Here is a 25,228-nt window from a genome sequence, read left to right as displayed (position 1 = left end):
GATTGATCTGCATGACACTTCCTTCTCATTCAAAAGAGACCATGGATTTTCTGCAGACTGAGAAATCCTGTTAGTCAGTGAGGAACCTTTTCTCTTACAGAGAGGAAAGAAGCTGTACTTGCACTCTGTTCCCCTTCTATCAGCTCGCAAAGGATCCACGTCTGGCATATGTGAAAAAAGGGGCGACAACAAAGAATGTGCCATCACAGTTTTGCATAAGTTTTGACAACTGAGCATGAAGTTTGTAGAAACTGCGAACAGCAGACATTTGGAACTCTGAAAAAACACATATTTGCTGCATAATCCTAAACCAGAAATTTTAGCACATATTTTCCCCCTTCCAAATTTCTACCCATGCTGTCTAGTTCAGGCAAAAGAGATGGTAAAACTAACAAAGCATAATTTTCCTCCTCCTCTTTCATCCCCTTAACATGTCAAAATACTTTGGAAGAGACAAATCAGATCCGTGGCACCAACTTCTAAACAGCCACTTCAACCAGTGATTAGTAAACCTTCCTGGCCTTGGATCCTTTGGTAGATACCTTGGGGTTGAACTCCCCTCTAATCCAGATCGATACCACAGCTTTTAGGATGACTCTTTAAAGTAATGGAACACCTTACCGTCATCATTAGGTATTTTTAGATTAAGTCAGAAATAGAGTTCTTAAAATTGTCAAAGCAACCTCTGAAACACAAATTTAGATAAAGCATTTGCTGTTGTTGAGAACTTATGTTTGGAGAGACCACTGAGGCTAAAGCTTCAATTTTAGATTTATATGATTTTATACACTTTGTCAAACCATATATTGTCTTGGAGAAGGGAAAACTTGACACTAATTGGACTAGAATCTTACTTGGTATCTAAGGATACAGCTCAAAGTTGGTCTTATCAGTGTATACTTAATTTGGGCTATTATCTCATCTCCATGCACGGTTTACTTTTCATCACTTGTGGAAACAGGCAGCTTCCATAAAACAGTATTTATGAAGAAAAGTATCAATCCCTAAAGCAGAGTAGCACACAGTTGCAAATTATGTTGGAGTGGCTGAACAGAAAATAAATTTTGTTAACTTTAGTGCATTAGCTTAACTCCAAATGTTTTGTCTCCCACTGTGTGGCAGTGCTGATAAACACTGCTGGCTGCTAATCTTTCTTCCTGTGAAGCCTCATGTCTCTGCACCTCTGGATTTAGGGATGCCCACTGGGCTTTATTACCCAGCCCCTTCTATCAGTGATGTTAATGCACATGTGTGCATGGTGGAGTGAAGGATACAAACCTTACAGCCCCATAGAGCTTGCTGGTCATACTTGATACAGCAGTTAAACAACAAAGAACTGCACGCATGAACTGGTCTTTGTTTAAGCCTGAGAAGCCCAGCCTCAACAGGCTGCATGCAGGTATTCCAACAATTCCCTGTGGGATCCTGCCCCTGTGACACCTGTGAAGAATTAATACAGAGACTAACTTGATGTCTTAAAGAAAATGTAGCCACCCCGTCCAGTGCAGGCTCTTACTCACCCAAACAAAGACTTTCTTGCTCAGGCTGTTCTGACATTATTTGATTTACAGTTTCTATCCCAAATTGTATAGCTGGCATGGACATTGGTTCATTGAGTAAGAGCCTTTTAAAATCACCTTAAGAAATTGTTCCCTTCCCTCAAAAGAAGCACATTTCTCATAGTTGCTGGTGTATGTGACACTTACCTCCACTTACTTTTATCCCACCTTCTGACAACCTTCCCTTGGGCTCATTCCTTGGGTTTTCTTCCTACTGCAAATGGATACTTTTTTTAAAAGAGTCTGTGCTGGACTAGGATTTATTCTTCTAGGCACTTTGACTTCTCCTGCCATTTGTCATCCCAACAATGTTTAGCGAACTTGTGGAACCAAAACCAAGCTGCAGCAAGCACAATGCTTAAAGGAAATAATTTCATGCACTTGCTTTTTCCTTTTCTCTCCTATTCCCTTTCCTCATGCAAATGAAGTAAAACAAGAAAATGGTCAATATTTTTACAACTTTAAAAAATTACATGTGTCATATAAAATATTTAGCTTGTGAGGGTTTGGAGTTTTTTGAAGAGTGAGTTTAATTTTAAAAAATTAGCTAGTCATGATGTGCAAGTAGCATTTGATATAGATACCAAAATTCTAAGCCATATATTGATTGGGTTTTTAAGTTCCTTCCTGGTGCTGAGCAACAGTTCATCCATCCTCAATTCATTACATTTTTCCATTTCCATAGACAATTCCAAAATTATATTCTCTTTTATCCACACACACAGAAAACCAGCTAATTTTTGCCACCAAACTTATTAACTGCCACAGTTTGCCTAGATATGAAATTAAACTTCCTCATCTTCTGACTTAATACCAAGTCTACAGCCTGGCCCAGCCCCATTTATTAGGAATAATCACAAGTCCCACAACAAGCAGTATTCTCCCTGGCTAGCCACAAATCTATTTCTGCTGTTCTCAGAGCATCAGGAGACAATGGCAACAGCAACATGATGCAAATATCCTCACTTCTTGTAGCCCTCATGTAATTTTCATTTCTTTCAATAATTTCCGGATGACTTGTACCCAAAAATCCATTCTAAGCCTCCTATAAATCTCACTTGCACTTACAGAGAAAGGTTTGCAAAAGCAACTCTTTTCTTTCATCTAAAACCTTTCAGCTCCAATATATTAACAAGTCTGAATACCCTTTGCTTGTTCTGTCACTTTAAGTAACCATTTTTGTAATAATTTTTAAGACTTTGGTTGACTGTCACACAAAGCCTTACCTAATTGTAAATGGCCAATTACCTGGCACAACTTTTAGCTGTTAGCAGTCTGTTTATCTTACACTGGAATTAATTCTCCATCTAAGAGCAGACACGGTAATTTCCACATTTTTATCCCAGAAATAAAATATAACAGTAATTTCATTTTCTGCTAGTCCAATTCTCATTTTGTTAACTCCTATTGATGCTAGTACCCAGCTTTGTCACTTGCAAAATATGGTGTTAAATGTCTGTACTGCAGTGAACTGGACCTTTTGCTTCTCAAGTAGAGATCTACGTAGCACAAACAAACTGAGTCAGTTCTAGATGTCAACTTAAAATTGAGGGAGTCTTTGGATATAAGCCTCCACAGGGACATGCAAAATATGGTGTTAGAGGGATTGAAAAGGGAAGCTGAACCATTTTGGAAAAAAAAGCATGTATGAGAACTGTTATTAGCTTGTTAATTTTAAGTTACCATTATGATTTGATGTATTATTAAAATACTGTGATATGAAGATTATCACACTGTAATGCTCTCACTAACTTTAAATGTTTCTATTTCTAATAATTAATTTTATGTTATCAAGTAGAGAGTTCAGCTGTTTTCACCTATAATGACTGTGTGACAGAATGTTAGTCTCTCATTTTCACATATCAAATACGCCTTAGGGCGTAAAGAGGTTCTTTCCTCAAGAATATAATGCTGCAGTTCTATATGTGATATTCAGTGATATAAATGATCCTAAATTATTTCTGAAAGACAAATCCCTGTTGGAAAATATACTTTAAAAAGGTGAAATGAGCTGATTAAACTTCTGTAAGCAAGATACCAGAATGCTACCTTCTGGCTAAGTAAAAACACTGATTCACCAATAATGTTTTGGAAAGCTCACCAGAAAAGTTTGAAATCTGCAGCAGAGTTCAGGACAGTTCACTGCTGGCAATTTCATGGCAATCAATGATCCATATTTTGCTTTGGGATAGTGGATTTCATGCTTTGTAGCTGCTGCATCTCCAAGAACGGCTTTTGCTTTCTGAAGAAATACTGGTAAGTAGTTAATGTATGTTCTGATGTTTTACAACCTTTAAATGCTGCATATTCCATAGTCTGGAGCAAAGCAATTGACTGACTCCCTTTTTACCCTTGTCTTACATAAACACGTGAAAATCACATGGGCCAAATGCCATCAGTAGTAGGTAAACAAGATGCCCTATTCACTTCCATGTAATGATTTCTTTTCTATCTTAGATTAGTATTTGCAACTTCTTCAAAATCCTTTTACAGTGCATTTATAAAGGAAAAATAATTATTTTAAATGCAAGAGAGTGTTGCTGAGAAATTACCTGGGGAAAAAGCTGATGAATAGAATAAGAAACCTTGGAAATACAGACCACAATGGAAATAACTAGGGAAGATCAACACAAAAGTATTAGCAAAAATTGGTTGTATTGTTTGGCCTCATACTTCCCTTCCACAAAAGAGCTTTCAGAGTAAATAGAGTGAAAAGAAGATGGCCCACAGGGAGGTAAAGTATTTCTTATCCTTTTTGATGAAATCAGAATTACACTCTCAGACTTGTTTTCATGTAAGAGTCTTCCTACTGTGATTAATCTGCACTTTCTCTGAGAAGGTAATTAAAACAATGCCACTTCTACAAAAGATTTTCAGAAACCATCTGATGGCTTAACAAGTAGTAGTCTCAGTGAAAGGCACCACCACTTAGGAACCACTCAGGAAATGGTGACTCCTACCCTTTTTGATGTGGGAGTTTGCTGCTTTGCCATGATTTGAGCAGCAGCTGAATTTGTCCCTCTAAACTCCAGGGGGTTTTATTACATCCAAGAACATTCTATCCCCCGCCTGCCTTGTCTGATTGGCAGAACCTTCCTAATTAAAAGATAATCACAATATTTCAGAAGGGATTAAAACAAAATCAGTTCATGAAATACCCTGTGTACCACTCTACTTCAAACAATCCACATGGTATTCAAGGATAAATCACAGACCCAGCAATATGGGGCTCATGTGAGGGCTGAGGCTCTTTGGCTGTAAGCTGAGTATCATTTATGCATTCTTTAATACTGTTGTGACTGGTGACCTTGCTATGATGCTATTGCACTATGGTTTAGATGTGATTAATTTCATATAACTCTTATTATTCTAAATTAGATCAGCTTGCTCTGAATGAGCCATTTCTTTCTTTCAATTAGAATATTAAATCATTCTTCTTCCTTTCTCATGTTTAGCATAATGTCAGCTAGATAGGGTGGTATCATGTGCTAAGCAGCAAGAGGCTTGTACTAGCACATTCCTGCTGCTTGTATTGCTGTTACCACCTGCTGTCCCCAAAGAAAAAATTTAAAGAAAAGGTTGTATGTGTAAACACACAGATTTCAAAGTACAGGCAGATTCCAGACTGTAATTATAAAGAAATTGTTTTAGGACATTTAACTGGAAGCATATTTAAAATTCCAGGATCAACAGCATACAGAAGCGATTGAATTTTGTGCTTTTAAGGGTTTTGGGGGTTATTTTCCGCTTGGCTAAAGATGATGGTGATGACTTTGGGGATATATTTGGTAATTTATTTTCAGTTAACACATCTCCATGAATCAAATTGTCACATAACACCACATAAGGTTAACAGTAGGAAGAGGTATCATTTGTCACACAGTCACAGCAGATTAGTAAGGTAGTCACTGGGCTGGCAAAAGCATTGGCAAGCAGGAGACTGAAGGGAAAGAACAGGAGTGGGAAGAGATGGGATCTCACTCACAGTCCCTGTGGGCAAAACAAGGGTTTATCTCCCCCTTCAAACACCACTACAGCACTGGGTTATATCTTGCATTTGAATAAAAGGTTAGAAGTGAATCTAGTTACAAAATAAGGAAAAATATTTAAATATTTAATAAGCAATTGTTGTAAACAACTAGAAAAAGACATGCAGGATTTTCATTGTTTGTTGCAGAATTTCAGTCTAAGGCTGAAAAAATAAAAAGCTCTCCTAGGTAAATGCAACCACCAAGGACCAGGATTTTGGACAATTTTATGCTCTAGGGTGGTATTAAAGAATAGGAAGCTTTTATAAGTACCTAAGCTGTCCATAAGAGAAGAGTTACTTGCAAAGGTAGCAAATTGTTCAGAGTACTTGAAGGATAAAAAAAGTCAAGAAAGTAAGAAAAAGCATTAAGGATTAAATTAGTGTAAAAAATCCTGAGACTCTTAAATTAACTGAAGTGCAATGCAACAATCTAATCTTTAAACGGTGTCAGTATCAATAAGCATTTTTGGCACAATTTACTTTTCACATTACAGAAATGTATTCAGGGCCACTGTGGTCTCTGTTTTGCACAAATGTGAGTGGTTTACAAAGTGAGCACCAAGAAATAAATCTGAGGAGTTTTCTCCTGAGTGCAACAGAGACAAGAAAAATAGAGTTATGAATCAATTCTTTGCCATTTAATATTTCATAGATATTGTTATATTGGACACTGTTCCGCATGAACTTCTAGATAATTTTATATAGAAAAAAAAATCAGAAAATATTCAGCCTATTATGGAATCAGTGGCAGAGAACTCTGCATTTTTAAAAGGAATGTTTTGACCATGGCTCCATGGATGGTTCCAGTCATTTACTGAGTAAATGAATTATTTAGTTGAAATAGGTAAAGACATTTAGCAAAAAAATCCAGTAAATCAGCAAATCTTATGCTAGAACACAAGTTAGAAGTTTCCCAAATCCTCAGAAGTTAAACCACTTGTGTATTAAGAACCTCATCCATGTTTCCCTAGTAGTGCAAGGAGTTTTCCAAAGCAGTAGATTTGTTTGGACAAATAAGCCTTAGACAAGCTTTTGTGTTTGAGAGGGCCACAGATGAGGTAAGTGCATAACTCTTCTTCAGTCAATTCCTAGAAAAGTTTTCCTAAGCTGTGAGATTTCCCATTTCATATTCAGAACAAACTCTCAGCTGCAGTTTCAGGTGTGAACAAAGACAGGTTTTAGTAAGGCCCTCTTCCCACAGTTAGAAAGAACAGAATAATGACAACAGACAAGTGCTTGTGGTGCCTCTGGAATGCAGCCTGGCAGGCCTACAGACTCTGCCATCGATTGACATTCAAATGCTTGACAAGGAGAGCAGTAAATGCTCTTATGGGGGAAGCTGAGGTACAGAGAGAGATGATTTCCTAAAGGTTGTTCCATAAACAAAAGCAGGCTTGGCACCTAGGCATTAGAACAGTGCTTTTTCCACTAAAATAAACCTCTCCCATCATGAGAAATTCATTGCATAGGCTTGCTGTTCTTTCTGTCAGCTCTTGCCTAAGAAAGTGTGTGCCACTAGACAGTGTCCACCTTGGCATGGGGAAAGAGGGCTCTCATCCTAAAGAGCTCCTTTTCCTAACACCATGCCCCATAGCTTATCCTGGCAAGCTGGAAAACTCATCTGGGACAAACAGAGGTGGAATAATTTTAGTTTAGGAGTCAGGAAAAATCAACATTTTTGCAAAACCTTGTCAAAACTTCAGCCTATGCAACACCAATATGTTGAATATGAAATGCAGTTCTGATTACTCTCAGTTTAAAGACAATCAGGCCAAGCTGGAAAAGGTGTGGAGAAGGATGGTTAATGGGACCAAGTTTTTCCATGACCAAAAATCTTGAGCCTGGAAATGCATGACTAAAGGGAAGAGAGAATAGGAGTCTAAGAATAACACTGAGTGACAGAAGCTGGTGATGTGAACATGGCTGTTTCTTAATACAAACAAACAAACAAAAAAAACACCTCCAAAACCAAATTAATTTCCGTGGTTGTTTTTTCTTTTCAAGATGACTACAGCATTAAATATTAAGCCTACAATTCTGAGAAGCAAAATTTTGTTTCATTTTCCAGCTCATTAAGTCCATTATGTTGAAATATTAAATGCCATGAAAGAAAATAATAATTATTTGATCCAAAACTAGTTATAGACCAAAAACTAGAGATGGTCATTAGTGTTGCCATTGCCAGATGACTTGGATTTTTCTTCATTGCTAACTTCAGATTCTAGGCTGATGGCACTTGACAAGCTTTGGGAATTACCCTTCTTTGACTGCTACCCAGAGAAAAGTAAAAATCATTCCAAACCTACAGGAATCATTAAATGTAAAAAAGAAAAACTTTTAGTTCATGGTTAACTCCAACTGTGAAGTGTCCTTCCATGTCACAGCCCAGCCTACCTGATATCAGCTGGTGCTCCAGTCTGAGCCCTGGCATGAGAAATGGAGCAAGAGCTGTGTGATGGGTGACAGATGAAGAAATATGTCAGAGAGGGAGCAGGAAGTGGTTACTGGACATGGAAATGGCATTTTCACTTACCACTGGTTTTAAAAGGCACAGCTGACCTTTAGCCATGTTCAGGAAAAAATATTTTTTTTCTAATTTCTCCATCTTCCACATCCTCAAGTTTATGACAGTCAAGCCATTTCAGTGCACAAAAGATTTTTTTTAAGTTACTTTTGAAGAAGAATTCTGCAGCTTAGAGAGTTTTTGCCTAAATGCATTTTCTACGTAAAATAACATTTGAAGTAATTACATTTTTTAAAACATAACCTATAATTTGTTTAATTGGTAATTAAGCACTAACATTGTAAATAACAAAAATCACTGGATGAGGAAAACCACTGACTGAGGAATTGGTAATGGAGTTTTTGATAGCTGTCCAAGAGAACTGTTATGAATTGGTACTGTAGACTTGCCTTCCCTGTAAATCAGCTCACCACAAAAGTTATCATCATTTGATGCAGCTCAGCTGCTCTTTCCAAAAATATTAAGTAAGAATTCTAAAGGAAAAGAAATTTGGGTATGAAAACATGATTGATTCCTGTTGCTTTAAATCACATTGCTTTATATCAGTCCTCATTATTTATTCTTATTATTTGCCTTTTTCCATGTAAAAACACAGAAGGTATTTTCCCAAAAAATGTTATTATGTTTTTTTTTTAATTCAGAGGCAAACTAAGTACTATGGCAATCAGACACTTGACATTTAATATTTGATGAAATTACAGACCTTCACAGTAATCTGAAGGTAATCTGCCAGATATTAAGATTTCATTTGAGAAGGGCATATCCAACTTTTCTTGCCCTTATAAAACTCCACTAAGTCCAGAGATTACCTTGCCTCATCTCTTGAAGCTTCTACAGAAGAGTACTGCAAAAAAACTTGTAACACATTTTTCTTGCCATTTCTCAAGCTCTCACAGAGCCGTAGACTGGAACTTTTTTCCATTTTAATATGTTTCACTGAAAATATTCTTACAGACACAAGCTAAAAGCCTGAACCACCACAGGCAAACAGATACCTAAGAAATGTTTCAGGAGACAGCGATCCCTGTTTCACCTGCTCCTGAGCCACATTCATTTTTCCCAGCTTCAAGTAGGTGCTCATCCTCTCAAGTGTTCTTAGCATGCTCAGAAAAAGCTGTCAGCTTCTCCCTCAGACACTGTTTTGTTGGCTATTTACTGGAAAAAATAACTCTGGAGAGAACCTCACATGTGCCATTTGTTAGTTCTGTTTTGTTCTTATTTAAGGGCATGACTCACTGAGCTGAGGTATACAGCATAAATAAACAGCATGTCAGATAGCAAGTGCAAGGTTGGCCTGCTATTCCTTTTTGCTCTCTGTTCATTTTACTTAAATCCCTGAAGTTTTCTTTCTTCTGACCACAGTGCAGAAGAAAGAAAACCCAATGGGAATGAGAAAGCCCTAAGCATTTTCCAGGACCACAGTCCTTTAGGATCTGGCATAAATAAGTAGCTGTTACTGTTATTCCATTCTCCTCAGACCTTTCACAGGTAGCCCACAGTAGCGAGGCTGAGCCTTCTCTGTCACAGGGGCTGTCCCAAGTGATGACTGGCACAGTGGCACCACAAGAAAGGATACCTGAAACGTGAATGAGCTCCTTAGAAACACAATTAAAAACTGTAATAGTGTGATGATAGACAAGGGAAATACCTCTGAACAAAGATTACTTCATGTTGTCAAAAGCTGAGTGTAGTAGTGTCAAAAACCTGGCATGTGGGTTTTTTTTATACTCAATACTTTCTTTTTATGTAGATTCATTCCACATGTGCCTTTACCAAGTGTTAAATTTACTAAAGCCTTAAAAAAAAATTTAAAACATTTTCAATGAATGCTTCTTTTGGTTGAGCCTAAATTCAAAGTTACAGTAAGAGCCACCGGGTCCTTCTCTCTGTTGTGAAACAAGGTAAAACACCTTTGAAAATAGGCCCATGTTGTACAGCTAGGTAAAGGAAATTTCTTCCCACCATTCATCTGCTAGCCCTTATTAAACTACTTAGATCAGGACATCAGGACTACAGTAAATATCTTTACATTTTGAAATCTATCGTGTGGTAAACACAAATGCCACCATTTACTAAGGAAACGGAGTTCCAGGGCAATACATTTTCATTATACTGATCAAATGCATATTTATTAATTTGGGTTCAAGTTTATGCATTACTCTGATTTAAAAAAAAAAGGTAGGGGGACCAAATCAGCTTTTTTTTCATGTGTGTGTTAACCTTATACACAGTGCCTGCCCTTGGAAAATAATTACCTAGTTTCCTTTTAGCCAAGCCATGTGACTGTGTGCCAAAATGGGATTTAATTTGGTCAACCTAGATCATATAACTGGGTCTTTTCACTGATTGCTATGTGTCAAAAATTGCAGCTCAAAGAATATGGTTTATTTCTAGGATGTGTGGCAGCAGCTTTCCCTAAATTTGTGAAGTTATTTCAGTCATCATGTTTGTTATCCCAGAATAATGATTAGGAAGGATCTGTTACCATTGCCCATGGTACACAGTATGTACTTATGGCTGGTATATTTTCAGTAAATAGTTCGACAGCTGCAGCTAACAATAAATATTCTTCCCAAGACAAAAACTTCAGTACATGCTCTCTTTCTCTTACAGGTTATTGCTAATTTCTAATACAAGGCTGATTGCATTCTCTTTTCAGGTTTTTACATACAGCTCTAGGTAACACATAGTGATAAGTCTAATTAATTTCAACAGTACTTTCCAACCAGAGGTGGAAATGTCATCCAATTTCTTTTAGAGGTTTATGGTGAGTTTTTGAAATTTAAAAAAAAAAAAATACTTGGGATCCAGTTTTGAATGGAATTTGCAGTGAAACTGTAAGATATAACTCAAGTGGGCATGCTCCAAGCACCCTACTTTCAAGTGCCATGTAACTATTGGCTTATCTTTCAAGACTTTTTCCAGCAAAAAACACCAGGAACAAACACATACACAAGTTTCCAATGCTTCTCAATACTCTAAGTTACCATCCTTTAATTGGGGGATTTGGAGAGATGAGGAGGCTGACAGGCACTCAAGTTTAAAAACTACCCACAGCATTTTCATTTCATGTCTCAGAAAGATTTGGCAACAACTGTTGAGCTGCAATTCAAAGCAACTTTGTTTTCAAATTTCAGATGCAATTCAGGAAGCAATTGCTTTGGTGGCAAACATGGCCTAACAAGCTCTTTGCCTCCTGTGCCCTGCTGCAAAGCTGTTTTATGGATTCACAGATTTTAACCCTACCACTGAGACAGAAAGCCAAAGCACAGAGACTTAAATTAGGATTTAAATTATTACAGGAATGTACCTTTGTGGCTGATGCCATTACCTTATCAAATTATGAAATAATTTTTTTAAAGTTTAGGACCAAGCTCTTAAACTGGTTTTGGAAGCTGGCCAGGACATCCTGCAGGACTATGAACATAGCAGCAATACATTCTTGGAAAACAAGTTTTGAAAGAGTCAGGCCATGCAATAACACAGCTGGAGGTGACCAGCACGTGGATGACCACTGCTAGGTCCAAACAATGAGGACTTCTACAAAGCAGAAGGACCAGGCTTTTTTGATCACTTGTGGCTAGCAATAAATTCAACAGGAATTCCAGGAGTCTTCCAATTACAATCAGCAAAGCTTCTGTCACACTGGGGAGTGAGAAAAAAGGCCAAGAATTTGAATTTGACAACTGCTTCTCACCTCCATATATGTATACATGCAGACACCACTTCTCCAGGAAATTGGGAAAACTTTGGTCATGAAATGTTTTTGTTCCTATGATAACTTTCCTTCCAAACTTCAAATTATTATTTCTACTAAGAAATGGCAGGTCAGAATAAATTACAGAGAAGATATCTACAGAGGATTAATTTCAAGAGATAATCGCTCTCACTTTGCCAGTAGCAGCAACTTAATGAAAAGAGCACATTTTTGGCAATGCCTTAAAGGCTTCACATAGGCCTGCCCCAGGAGATGTCACAAATCCCAAGAGTCACAGTAAGAATCAAATCCTTGAAGCAATATTCCTTCCTTATCTAACTTTTCAAACTTTTGAAACCAGCTAACAACAAGAACAACATCAACAACAGTGATTTCTGCAGGCATTCCTAGGTCTGTTTTCAGCTGAAATTATTTCCCCAGAAAACAGCATTTACTTGTATGGTTTCAATGGCAATTGGCTGCTGGAACCACTTCTAATTACTATCCTGTTCTTCACTGGAAAATTTCTTTACCACAGTGCCATCACGTTTTTACAGGTGTACCTTATCTAAACTTGTTCCCCTTAAAACTGGATATGTTTGGCAACAGAAAAGATACAAGAGGGAGTGACTGACCATGTTTAAATCTTTAATCGCTCAACCCAGTGAAGGGCTGGTTTTGGGCTGCTTAAACAACTGTTTCATTCCCTCTGAGAGCAGTGTCCTCCCATGCTGCCACCTGAGTGGCACCTGAAAAGTCTGCATATAAAAACTAATATAAACACACTGTCAGGGAGACAGAAAAAATGGGAAATAAGCTATCCTCAATGTTTTTGAGAAAGTGAGAGAAGTTTGTGCCACCAAGAGAGATGAAGTCTGAGAACAGAGCAGGGAAAGAGAACAGTACCATGCTTACCATTGCCATCCATTTTGAAAGCATTAACTCCACACATTTTCACTTGCCAACACAATCAGTCATAGAGGAGTGAGAATAACCCTTATAGCATTATGTTCACATAACTGTAATCAAAGTTTCCAGTTTTCTCCTAGTTTAACAAGTAAAACAAGTTCTGAACTATTAGGCTGGACTTAAGTAGTTTATCTTTCATACTTATCCCCCAGAGAAACACCTCTCTTGCAATGTACTAACATTTGCATTGACAAGCAGGGTTTTTCCTAGATCTAAAATGTCACAGGACTTACATAGTCAGGTTCACTTCTCAGAAGTGTTTCTTTTGAATGGCTACAAAGTAATTCCCTTTCTGCTTCATTTCCTCCTTCAAGTCTGCACAGTGGCAGATTGCAAAGCCCTCTTAAAGCTGTTGGTGAGATCACAGTGATCTAACTCGCCCGGAGGCTGTGATGGTGCAGAAAGGTTGCTGAGCTCAGACACCTGCCCTCTGGCACACCAGTGAGTGAGAACTGTTCCCAGATGGCAATGTGACCATCTATACACTTGTGACAGCATTTATTTCTGATCCTGTCCATGAAGAGGGCACTGCTCCTATTCTAATGCTCTGGGCCAGTAAACAAGGGGTGAAGGATAGCAGAGTAAATACTGTTTGCTGTCACAGACCTGTGACAAACTGGGGAACTGCTGACTCCTGCAGTGGTGCTCACTTCCTTCCATAAGCTCACTGCTTTCAGGAAAGGCTCCTTTTCCCTGAAAGATGCTTTTATTTTTAACACCAGGCTCCATTAATTTTGAACTAAGCACCATCCTCCCCACTGCTGAGTTGAAGAATCACTGTTTTTACTTCTGTGTGAGATTTGTAGCTGCTGACAGCCTCTTTATCAGATACTTCTTGAAATTTCAGTCACAGGAAGGTATAATCATTTATGGTTTGTTGAAGGCATATATTCCCATCACAACCTCGCATCTCTTTTTCTTAAAATAAAAACAAAACAAAAAAACCCAACCAAACAAAAAAAGGTAGTAAGGTTATTCTGCTTTACATTTATAGCCACCTCTGCATATTTGAGGTTAGTTCATCAATAAAGCATTAGGAACACTTTAAGTTGCTGGAAATACTAAATTTTTTTTGCCAAATTTCTTGTTACTGAGCACTTCTACAAAACTCTGTATCAAAACAACCCTCTGGCATTAGGAGCTTTGATGGTAACTTTGTGCTGTTTCCCACAACTCAAACAAACCTATAAAAAGGAGTGATCCCTTTCCAACAGGCATACTAGGATATTACCTTGGCCTTCAACAGCTTCTTCATCTGCAATGGCAGCTGTTATTTTCTTCCTCCACAGGGAGGACTGAGAAGAGCTGAATGGCAATAACTTGTGAAAGCATTCTATGCTTTTCAGTTCTTAGAAATTCATCAATGCTTTTCTTGCACCCTGTCTGGTACAACTGAACACGTCCTTGGCTTAGGGACTTCACAGCAGCACCAGGGTCCAGATGGGAATGCTGCCTGGGGAGAACACTTCCTTTCCAGCTCAGAGAATCTGCAATACCTACATTTTACCTTCTCTTGGACTTTTTTTATTAAGCATCACAGGGGTGTTTAATTGATGTGACTTAGAGTCCAACTTGTCTCATTACTAAGGCAGGGGTTCACCAGCAATTTTAGTTCCAGCTACAAGTTTGCAAAAATCACAGTAGGACACTGCTTCCACACATGCTGCAGATCATAGCAATGCCCCTGCTTTGTCTCTTGACAGCAATCCCAAAGAAAAATACTGGAGACAGCTCAAGATTGCCAGCTGTTCAGATACTGCTTTTCAATTAGTTTCATAGTCATGAATGGAATTTTCACACCCAGAAAAGACCCTTAAATTGAGTCTAACCACTAAGCCAGCACTGCCAAGGTCAGCACTAAACCATGTCCCTACATGCTGCATCTATGCATCTTTTTACACCTCCAGAGATGGTGTCTCCATCACTTCCCTGGACAGTCTATGCCAGAGCTTGAAAACCTTTTGAGTGAAAAAATCTTTTCTAATATCCAACCTGAACCTCCCCTGACACAACCTTTGGTCATTTCCCCTTGTCCTGTGTCACTTGTTAACCTGGGAGAAGGGACTCACCTCCACCTGGCTACAAGCTCCTTTCAGGCAGTTTGTGGAGAGTGATAAAGTCCCCCCTCCCCAAGCCTCCTCTTCTCCAGGTTAAATACCCCCAGTTTCCTCAGCTGCTCTTCAGACCTTTCACCAGCTCCATTGCCCTCCTTTGGATGTCGAGAAAGGAACCAAAAGAAAAGGGGAAAGAAATAGTTACTCTGAGTCATCCATCTCTGTCACACAAAAATCAAAGTGTCCATTAAATTAAAGGGGGAAAAATCACTTGTTCCTTAAATTGAAAGTTTAGTTAATTTAATTCAAAAGTTTTTTAAGAGAGAATGTTAGCTCTCCTCTTGGAGGCCATTACTCTTACAGCTTGGAATTTCATTTTATTGATGGGTGTTCAATATAGCCCACCTACTGCCATGGTTCTTCTAAAAATTCAGCTGCAGCTATTCCTTTTACCATAAAGGAGAGATACAGAATTATCAACATATACAAATGAATTATCATCTGCTAGCAATAATTAGATCATCAAATGCAGCTTCAGAAAAGCTTACTGATTCTTAGTTGCTTTCCTCCATTTATTGGCTGCCTGCATTGTATAGCTCACACTCATTAGCCAGTGGCATTTCTGTCACCTCGTGGGGTGCCACCATGTGAGCAGCAGAGTGCTGGCTTGTCAAAGCTGCTGAGGTAGCTCCAGCTGAGGTGTGGGTTATGCCTTTCACAGGGATTATTATGCAAGGCAATTGGCTTTCAGTCCTTGGCCACCACACCGGGGTGGGGACAGCTCAAAGGCAGGTCAGCAGTACCATTACCCTCTGTAGAGACCACAGGGGGATGGAGGCTCCATAGGTGGGCTTAAGGCTATGAAAAAGTGCCTCTGGAGAAAGATAAGGGTATAGGCTGCCTTTGTTCAGAATGAGGGCACAAGTCATCTTTGGAAAATGATAGTGTGTCCATTTCATTGTATCCTCTCACAAACACTAATGGAAGAAAATCACCTCCCCTCTAGTTTATCTCAGACTCACCTACACAAAGCCTAGAGAATTTAATCTAAAGTGCTGCAGCTATCAGGAGTCTCCTATTTCCCAGGCACTACAAGACAATTATTCCTCAGGTGACACTAGCAGCAGAGAAGTGATTGAGTGACATAAGCCCTAAAATGCTTCCAGCCAAAGATCCACTCCTCAGGCTTCAGAGAAAGGTGGAAATCTGACAGATCCCTGTGGGGCAAATTCATTTCCAGCTCATCTCAAAGAAGATGCTCAAAGCTGAGCATTTACATGGAAGCAAAAATGTCAGGGAAAGACCAGAAAAAGAATCCTTTGTGACACCTCAAAGGTCTGTCCTATTGGAGTGTTGTGCCTCATCTCCAGCTAAGTTCAGCCCCAGTGTGCCAGAGGAAAGCAGATTCTGTACCACTCACAGCTGAGGAATGAAGTGTTGCTGGCCATGGCAGGAGACCCACCACAAGGATTTGTCTTAATACAGTCCCACAGTGACTAAAGGGAAAGCAGGGGAAGCAACTCCAGTTATCTCATGTAACTGCAATTTTGAATTGCTAAACATTAGAGCGTGATTCAAATAATGAATTCCAGTTTCAGTTTTCCTCTGAAATTTTTAGCAATTTGTTGTTACCATTTCTTTTCAGAAACCATTGGAATCTGCAAGTAAAACAGGAGCATAGACATTCTATTGAAACCAGTGCTGCTGTTCTCAATACAAAAGGGCAGCTTTAAATATACACATGTTAAAATAGTGGCCATGGAGCTCAATCCTTGTTTACTGCCTGATCAGATAATATTTCGTTTTAAAAGTGTAGGTTATTTGCCAATTCCTATTGAAATCATAGTAACATAGCATTTAATAGTTATTAATTTAACCAGCACTACTTTATGATTGCTGCAGAGTTCCTCAGGGGCATCACAAGCACACACAAATCTCTCAAGATATCATTTTCTATTTTCCTTGTCACACTCAGAACTGCTGCCTTTCCCTGGGCCAGTACAGGCGTGCTCTGTACAGGAGGCTGCTTACATGATTTCCTGGCAACAACTTCTTCAAATTTCCTTCCTTGCTCTTGCTTCTAAACAAGCACAGGCTTTGTACACACTCACTCCCAAACTTCAGCTGCTACAAGGTCACCCAGATTGTCTCCTTTTCCTCTACTGAGGGCCGAAGTAATTTGGTAACCTCAGGTTTAGCCATGAACAAGTGCAGTGTGTAACAGAACCCCCTCTGCTCCCTCAATTTACATCCAGAATACAAGATGTATATAATATAAGAAAATATCTCAAAGGTGTCTTGCATTCTAAAAGCTGGTTTATATATTTTTAAGCTTTCCATACTTTAAAACAGACCTCCATCCATATTCCAGTTCATGTAAACAGCCCATGCATATCCCTCTTGTATATAAACTAGGGATTCCACTGAATTATCAGAGAAACTAACAGGAAAAAAAGAAACAGTACAAAAATTACATTATATTTAACTTGAGAGTGCTTATTTCTGGTTTTCGCTAGGATGAATTTCCTCATACCATTAATTTTAAGAATATAAATGATGTTTCTTTCCTTCTAAAAATCTTTATTTTTCTTTATAGCAAGAAAGCAAATACTCACACATCTATGATTTCTGAAACTTCTGTGCTTTTTGAATCTGCATAAAGAAACTCACCCTCTACTCTGTGTAAAAGAAGATCCTGTTGGTAGAAAACAACCAGTTCCCAGGCCTTGAAAGTAGCATCCCTTTCCACGGGTGGATGGATAAGGACCATAAAAGCACAGGATGCCCTGGGGTTGCTTGGCTTCAGCAAAGACGACAGCTATGCACATCACGCCAGCCTCTGGCCAGAGTCCTCCAGAAACACCTGTTTCTGGGCAGCTGTGGAAATTAAAGGCTTGGGTAAAATTCTTCTATTTTCATCTGCTGGGCTAAATCAGTGTTTTAATTGGTGCTGCCTGGCAGAATTTATTTATTGGTGCATTTGTCTTTGCGCTACTGGGCAGCAATTGCAAATCTAATTATTGCCAAAGTGGCTCTAGGGGCTTGTGCACAGGTGTTTTGCTTAATACTAAATCTAAATAAAAAACTCACTAGCAGTGAGGGACCTGCTAATAATAATTTGTGACATGCATGCGCTCAAGGAGAAAAGGCACAGCTTTCAGCCCCCTCTCCCCTCCAGCCCCCTGCTATTTAGTTCTTCAGGCAGTAGCACAAATCAGCAATCATCATCACACCATTTCCAGGTAACTGCTTTCAGAGTTGCCAAGCAAGCATGCTCAAATGGGACTTTCCCTCTCTAGCACTGCTGACAAGGAAAACCTAATTGATTTGTGAGGCTTTATCTCAACAGGACAGATTTTCCTCAAGCCATGTTCTCAGTAACGTCTATAAAGTCCCACAGAAACAACTATCAAGAATAATAAATAATTCCATTCAAAAAGCCTGAGAAGGAACTGAAAGCAAGCCAAAATGCTTCAAAAGCAATTTAAAATGTGTTTGCTACTCTACAAGGCACACCTTTTTTTCAGTAAATACATAAGTACACACAACAGAAATTGCCCTTTTAAACACAGTGTAGTGTTTCTCAGTACCCCACCAGCATAAAAGCCTTGTTGTCTTGAAACAAATAAATTTTTTTAAAGTGCTGGGAGTTTCAGAGCTTGATTCCAGAATTGTGATGCAAAGCACAGCTGTGACCAATAAGAAAATACTATAGAAGATGTTAACACTCACTGTTCTTCATCCTGTATTTCAAGATTTGATATTAAATCTCTGTGTAGATTGGAGGAGTCTTAAATGAATGATTAGCTTGTTTATTAACAGCTGTGTGTCTTTAGCTCTCCCAATTACATTACCTGATCAGAAAGTTATGCTCAGAGTTATTGGATTAGATTTTTCAAACTTTTGCTGATTCAGGGGAATATGAGTGTAGAAGACAAGAGAATAGAAACATGTAACAATTCCTTTTGTTGACTTTAAAGAGGTTTTTCTTAAATTTTAGCTTCTTCACAGTCCTGAATGGCTTTTATATATTTTAAATCAGCCAGTGATACTCCCCTTCTAGCCCCATCACTGACTGGTTTGCCAAGAGAAACAGGAATAACCTTCCAAAGAGCCTCCTCTGGCTGCCTTCTCCAAGGTAATGAAAAGAAATGCCCATAACAGGTTTAGCCACTTTTTCAGTCTAACAGGCAAGAAAGGCAAATTTCAAACTATTTGGCCAGTGACTACCCATCTTCCTCTGGTTTCTGACTGATTCAATCACACTCATTCATCCAAAATCTAAGGTTTACAAAAAAGCAAGCTGGGTGGAGAACTTTATCCATACCATGTCATGATTTAGTTGTGATTCTCAAATCACTCAGAATGAAAAAACCCCAAAAGATCCATTTTACAAAGAGAGAAATGGAGAAACAAGACACTGAGTCCATCCTGTATATACCACCGGTGCTTAAGCAGTCTATTTTTTGGGATGGCTGCAATCAGTTTAGCTGGTTTTTTAAATAATGAATCAACAAAACAATGAGCAAGAAATAAAAGTACAGATTAAAATAGCAATTAGAAGAGCCAATGTTTTGCATGATGATAGAAGCTACAGAAATGCCTTATTTTAGCTCTTGCTAATTATCAAATAGGACATTCTAATACAGTTAGAAAATTGCTACATTTATCCTAATTCATTCAGTACTGTTAGTCACGTATGTACTGCTATTGAACCATAGGTATTTCTATTTCATTACTGTGGGTAGAAAAATGAGCATGGACCAAACCTATATTTCAACTAGAAAGAAAACTGCATTTCAGCATAGAAAATCATCTTACTAGTAATTCTTTCTTCCTCAGATTTGTATGCATAATACTGAGTTTCAACATCAAATGGAAAATTGTTGGGGAAGATACAGTGATCAGCCTGAAAGTGGCAGTAAAAACCCACTGAGATGATCAAAATGTTTTCCAGAAAAAATGTGCAAAGTCAACAAATTTGTAATTCCAATCAGGGCAAGAGGTAATGGTCATTTGAGTTTTTTGAATGTTTAAAACCATTTTTTTAAAGGTGTAACAAAACTTGCTCCAAATCTCCTGGGAAAAATCAGAAATCAATTCACTGTCCCATCTAAAAAAAAAAATATATGCAGAAAAATGACTGCTGACAAGCACAGGTGCTTATTTGAAATCACTCACTTGCCTCAGTGTCGTGGTTTGACAGCATTCAATTGAGAGGTTGCATTGTCATGGGAGCGCTGGCATTGTGTCAGTGTCAAACCATGACACTCAGTTTGTAATGTTTGACTAGACGTTTCTTGGCAGCTTCATATTCATGATTTCAGAGTGTTTCAGTTCTGATCCAAGAGTATCCGGACAAATAGTCTTTCATTACTCCATCCACTGTGTCCAGCTCTGATAACAGCGGATGGATAGACAGAGAAAGCAATTTTCTGCAGGTTTTAGAACTTCAGAAGAAATTTCAACTGAATTTCATTCTAAAAATGAGTAAAAATTTTAAGTTGTGCTTGGAGTGAGAGACTAATTTTTAAAGTCAGCTAGTTCATTTCTCAAGCTAGAGTCTCACACTCTTCCTGAGCCTGAAACAATTTCCTTTGTAGAAGTAACATCTTTCTATGATGAAACAGATTTTAACTGAGTACAAAAAAGGGGATGTTAGTAATTCTCTGTGAGGTACCATGAAAGAAAACATGAAGGCATTCTGCAGAGCACAGGGACAGAAGGACATCCCGTGCACTGCTTAGAGCCATGGCATTGCCAGGAGAATGAACCTCACACAAATCTAAGCAAACACAGCTAGACAAGGTAATGCAAAGCATGAGAGTGAACATGGAAGGTGTCCTCGCACGTGGAGAGTCAACTCACCTGCTGCTTTCATTTCATCAGGTATTTAAAGATTAAGGTTTTACTTCAGGACAATAGAGGGTGGCTTTGGTAAGTCAAGAACTTGGAGCAATTTTACCACTGACCTGCAGAGGAAAGACAAAGTAAGTATTTTCATCTTCAGCTTATTCCTATTCCTGGGTAGCTGACCTCCTCACCTACTCCAAACTGTTTTTATTTAACTACAGAGGATTCCTGCTCCAAACTAATATAGCATTAAAAAAAAACAAGTTTATGTGAAGTAGTGTACTCTGCACTAGCAATTACAGAACTACTACTTATCTTTGGGCCAGCTGCAGAGTGAAAGACAGCCTGAATTTCCCATATCCCTCCCACTGAGCTCTGAAGCCCATATTGCTGTGGCTCTGCTTTTGAAATCCTGTTTCTTTGTACTTTTATGAATTTAGAATACAGTTATCAAAATGTGAAAAATATTGTCTTCTTTACCACATAAAATAGATCAAAAGAGTGAAACATTAACAACTCATTCAAGTATTTCAATTAATAGCTCATCCAACAAGTATTTTTATGCATTTTATAGACACCTACCCATTTCATAATAAATTTTCAGTATAAAATCTGATTGACAAGTCAATCTTACCTTAAAGAGACCTTTAAAAGCTCAGACTCTCCACTGAAAAATTAGAAGTATTGTTCAGCTTATATAAAAAGATAATAAAAGAAATTCTCTTAATACTAAAACCCCAAAGAACTAGACACTTTATCCATTAAATGGAAAGAACAGCCTAACATTCATTTATTCCAGGAAATATTCCTGTTGAGTTTATCTCACTGCCTGAAAGAACCCTTCAAAAGGTACCCCACAAAAGAAAAAATCCAGCTTGCTGAATAGATAGGTAGGTACAGAGGAAATAGCCAGCATTTTCAGAAGGCATAAAAATTGAAAACCAGCAGTAGCCTCTACACTTGGTTTAAGCTTCAGCTCTCTGGGAGTACACAACCTTCATGCCTGAAGCAGACTTGCAAGCACACACCAGCACAGAGCAGGCAGGATGCAAAGCTCACCACAGCTTTCAATAACTCACTACCTTCACCTCATTCTGGTCTATGAGATGAATGAGAAAGGCCATTTGAGTTGTTATTTGCTGACTTCACAAGCAACTCAGCAATTGTAGATTCTTAATTTGTAAGGCGATCAAACTGCTAAATACAAGGAGGTGGAGAAAGCAGCAGATTTTGGGGAGGGGTCCAAGGATAAGTGACTATAGCAAGTTATTGTCTTTCAAGAGCTGGTAAATTCTACCACATACATGCAGCATCACCTAGTCTGCTCATGCTCCTGTTCACCACTGTTGCCTAACATGGAAGTTGCCCAGGCAGTAAGATCCCCAGAATTCATGATGAGCTTGGGAAGGATTCTTTTTCTGTGCCCAGGGGCATGACCAGCTATACGTGTATTGTTCCTGACATGTATTTCTGCATCCTGTTCTTAAAGGCTTCAGACCCTGACAGATTTCAGTCTTTCCAATCCTTGCTGACATTTCTGTACCTTTACCTTTGAAAAGTCTGAGGAAGCACCCTCTAATTTCCCTCAATTTAAACCTGTTCATGCCTCCTTTACCAAGAGCAGCCAGGCAGAACAGGCTTTCACACTGCAACAGTCTGTAATTAGGTGCAAAGGATGGATCCCCTAAATCCTCTCTTCTTCAAGCTGAAGAACATCCATTCAATTCACCTTTATCACAGGTCATGTTTTCACATTATCAACAACTCTTTTTTCCTCTATTACACAGTCCTCAATTGTTGTACAGCTTGCTTGGATTTTGGTACCCAAGTGCTCTAGGATTTGGTAACTGATCCCCTAGGACAAGCCCCGATAGAGTACAACAACTCCCTCATCTCCCACCCAGGCTAAAAATCTCATGCACATGCCTCAACAGCAGTTTTCTTTTTACATTATTCCCAGAAACTGCCATCCATTTCTGTACAAACACTCCACATCCAACTCTCCCCATGCTGTTGCTATTCCTGAGAACTGTGCCTGGAATTTGTACCTGTTGATGAATTTTTCTTCTTTTCAAACTACATCGCCTGTTTGAAAAGATCATTCCAAACATATCCTGAGCTCTTTATTCTCCAACACGTTTGTGGCACCTACTCCACATAGTGTGCTCAGAGGATTGGAATAATTCCATCTCCAGTTCCTTGTCCTAATCACTAATAAAAATCAGACGTGTGATATCAAGGATCATACAGATTCAAACCCCCCATGCATAATGAGATAGGGAATTTGGAATGCATATTATTACTCAATAGTAGTGAGATTTTAGCTCCTCCAAAACTAAACCAATATTTCTCTGACATTTTATACTTTCAGCTTTTGTACTCTTTTTTATTTCATTTACTGAGCTGCTGCCTTATTGTGTAACTCCCTACATTAAAAAAATGCATCACTGATACAGTGCAGTTACAGTAACAATTGTTGAAAGATAAACATATTTATTTTGAGAAACAAGGTCTCTCTGACAATGTAAACCATTGTTTAAGAGTAAAAAAAAATTCATGAAGATGTTTCTCATCTCTGAGAAAACTTACTTCTTTATTTCACCTGAGAACTGTTTGTCAAGAATCTTTATATTCTTCTAAGACTCCCTCAAGGTCACCTCACAGATGTTCAGAAATTAATTGAAAGTAACAGGAACAAAGCAGAGAAACCTTTTGCTCCTTCAAGTGATTTTTAAGTGGCAGTTAGCTCTCATAATCTCTGTGCACAGCCAGAAGTAGGTGCAGGCATGGCCCAGAATAATTTAAGCACTCACAGGGATTGAGTTTTATCCAGCCTTGGGAATCCTGCAAAATACATGAAGGAATAGCAGGCTTCTCTCAGGAGCTTGAGACAGAGGAGAGCATTTCCTGGATGTCACAGCCTGGCTGCTCTCCTGCCAGTGGCACTGGGAAAAAGGGCTGACATGGCTGTGTGAGACCCACATGACCTGGGAAGGCCCACCCATGAAAGGTGGGTCTCAGAGCACCACTTCCAATCTTTTAGGGAATTGATATCAACCAAGGTAATGATAAAGGCCCTTCAGAAAGCTCCAAATCAGATTAGATACAGCCACATTTTTATCTATCACCCCTCTGCTTCTGTGGTGAGGAGCAGCTGCTGTCTAAAGCACCATTTGGCAGCACTGTCCAGCAGTGGACAGGCAACACAATTTCCCATCTGACTGGGAACAAGGAGCCAGCTGTAACACACACATCAACCAACCAGACAGAAGGCTGTGGCCAGCCCTTTGTGGCTGAAGAGAGATCACAAATCAGGCCCTAGTGCTGCTGCTGGAGAGACACCCCAGGCAGTCCTAAGCCCAAGGACTCAGCTATCAGCTGTGCAAGAAGGAAGCCCACTGCACAAGCTTCTCAGGAGGAAAACCAAAGGAAGTATGTATAATTAAAGAGATTCTATTGGGAGAGGAAAAGGTGGAGTGCATGGAAAAATCACAGTGGGAAAAGCCACATTTCTACCACAGATGCCAAACATACCTTAATAACCTATAAAGTTAAGGAGAGAAAAGATCTGAAAGTACTAAAGCCCTGATCTCACTGCAAGATGTCTGAGAAACTCTGAAGCCCAAATAAAGATGAGTCAGATTTAGAGTCTCCGATTTAGTTAGGTGCCCTGAGAACTGTACCGTATGCAGGCTATATATTGTGTTAAACAAAGCTCTCAACACACTCCATCAAAGTGAACTTTGCAAAGGCTACCAAGGGGGCTGTCACTCAAGAGTTTTGTAATGGTCAGATAAGGGAATTAACATTAAACATAGCATCAATAACATAAGCATCAGTATCTTTTTTATCAAAGAGGAGCTATATGGTCATTTAAAGTAAGAGAGAAACAGATAAATAGTTATATGTAAATGTATGGGGACGGGCAAAAAAAAACCCTGGACATCAGAGGCCTCTTATTTGCCTAGATCCCACTCAAACTTCCAGAGTAGTGTTGTGCCAGTCATGTGAGACACAAGCATAAGGAGAAAGGTCCCTGAAAGTGCCTAGAACATGTGGAGGAAATAACTGTGAAGCACAGATTTTGGGCTAACCGGGACATGGTGTAATTGGGAAGACTACCTGATTATAAAAATTTGTGTACTAACTGTCTACCCAGAAAAACCCAGTAAAGATGAAGGGAAGGAATTAAAACCTCCATCTCACTATGTACTGCTGGCTTTCCTTCCTTTTCTCTCATAGACTACCAACTTCAGTTTAGAAGACTTTTTGCCCCTAATATTGAAGTGCACATAGGCATAGAAAAGCAACTAAATTAAACCAGCATGCCTTGGATATTTTTTTCCCCTGAATATGATTTGGCTGCTGGTCTGTACAATTGAGTCAGTGTCAGTGAATGTTGTAGAGGCTGACTCACAGGGATAAGCCAGTCCCAGGCAGTTTTTGTTTGAAGGGAACATTTGTTAAAATCTCACCTTTTTTTGGCACCTTTTCACAAACTAAAAACAACCTTACAAATAATGCTAACTGTTACTCAAATGC

The 25,228-nt window shown here is 38.9% G+C and overlaps 1 protein-coding gene across 7 annotated transcripts in view; it reads right to left on the bottom strand.

Moving 5' to 3' along the window:
- QRFPR (pyroglutamylated RFamide peptide receptor) overlaps positions 1–25,228 on the bottom strand; it is a 66,216-nt gene that overhangs the window by 24,349 nt on the left and 16,639 nt on the right. For all 7 annotated transcript variants that reach the window (XM_085578312.1, XM_085578315.1, XM_085578314.1 and 4 more), the window contains 2 exons: positions 20,702–20,805; positions 17,504–17,710 (listed from right to left, as the gene is read on the bottom strand). In XM_085578312.1, coding sequence (XP_085434438.1) covers positions 17,504–17,603 — 100 coding nt within the window. In that variant the 5' untranslated portion in view covers positions 17,604–17,710; positions 20,702–20,805. The remainder of the gene's footprint in view (positions 1–17,503; positions 17,711–20,701; positions 20,806–25,228) is intronic.

This window comes from Lonchura striata, chromosome 4, assembly GCF_050655825.1.
Source record: "Lonchura striata isolate lonStrDom1 chromosome 4, ASM5065582v1, whole genome shotgun sequence".
Lineage (NCBI taxonomy): Eukaryota > Metazoa > Chordata > Aves > Passeriformes > Estrildidae > Lonchura > Lonchura striata.
This window is presented reverse-complemented; position numbering and strand designations above follow the sequence as displayed.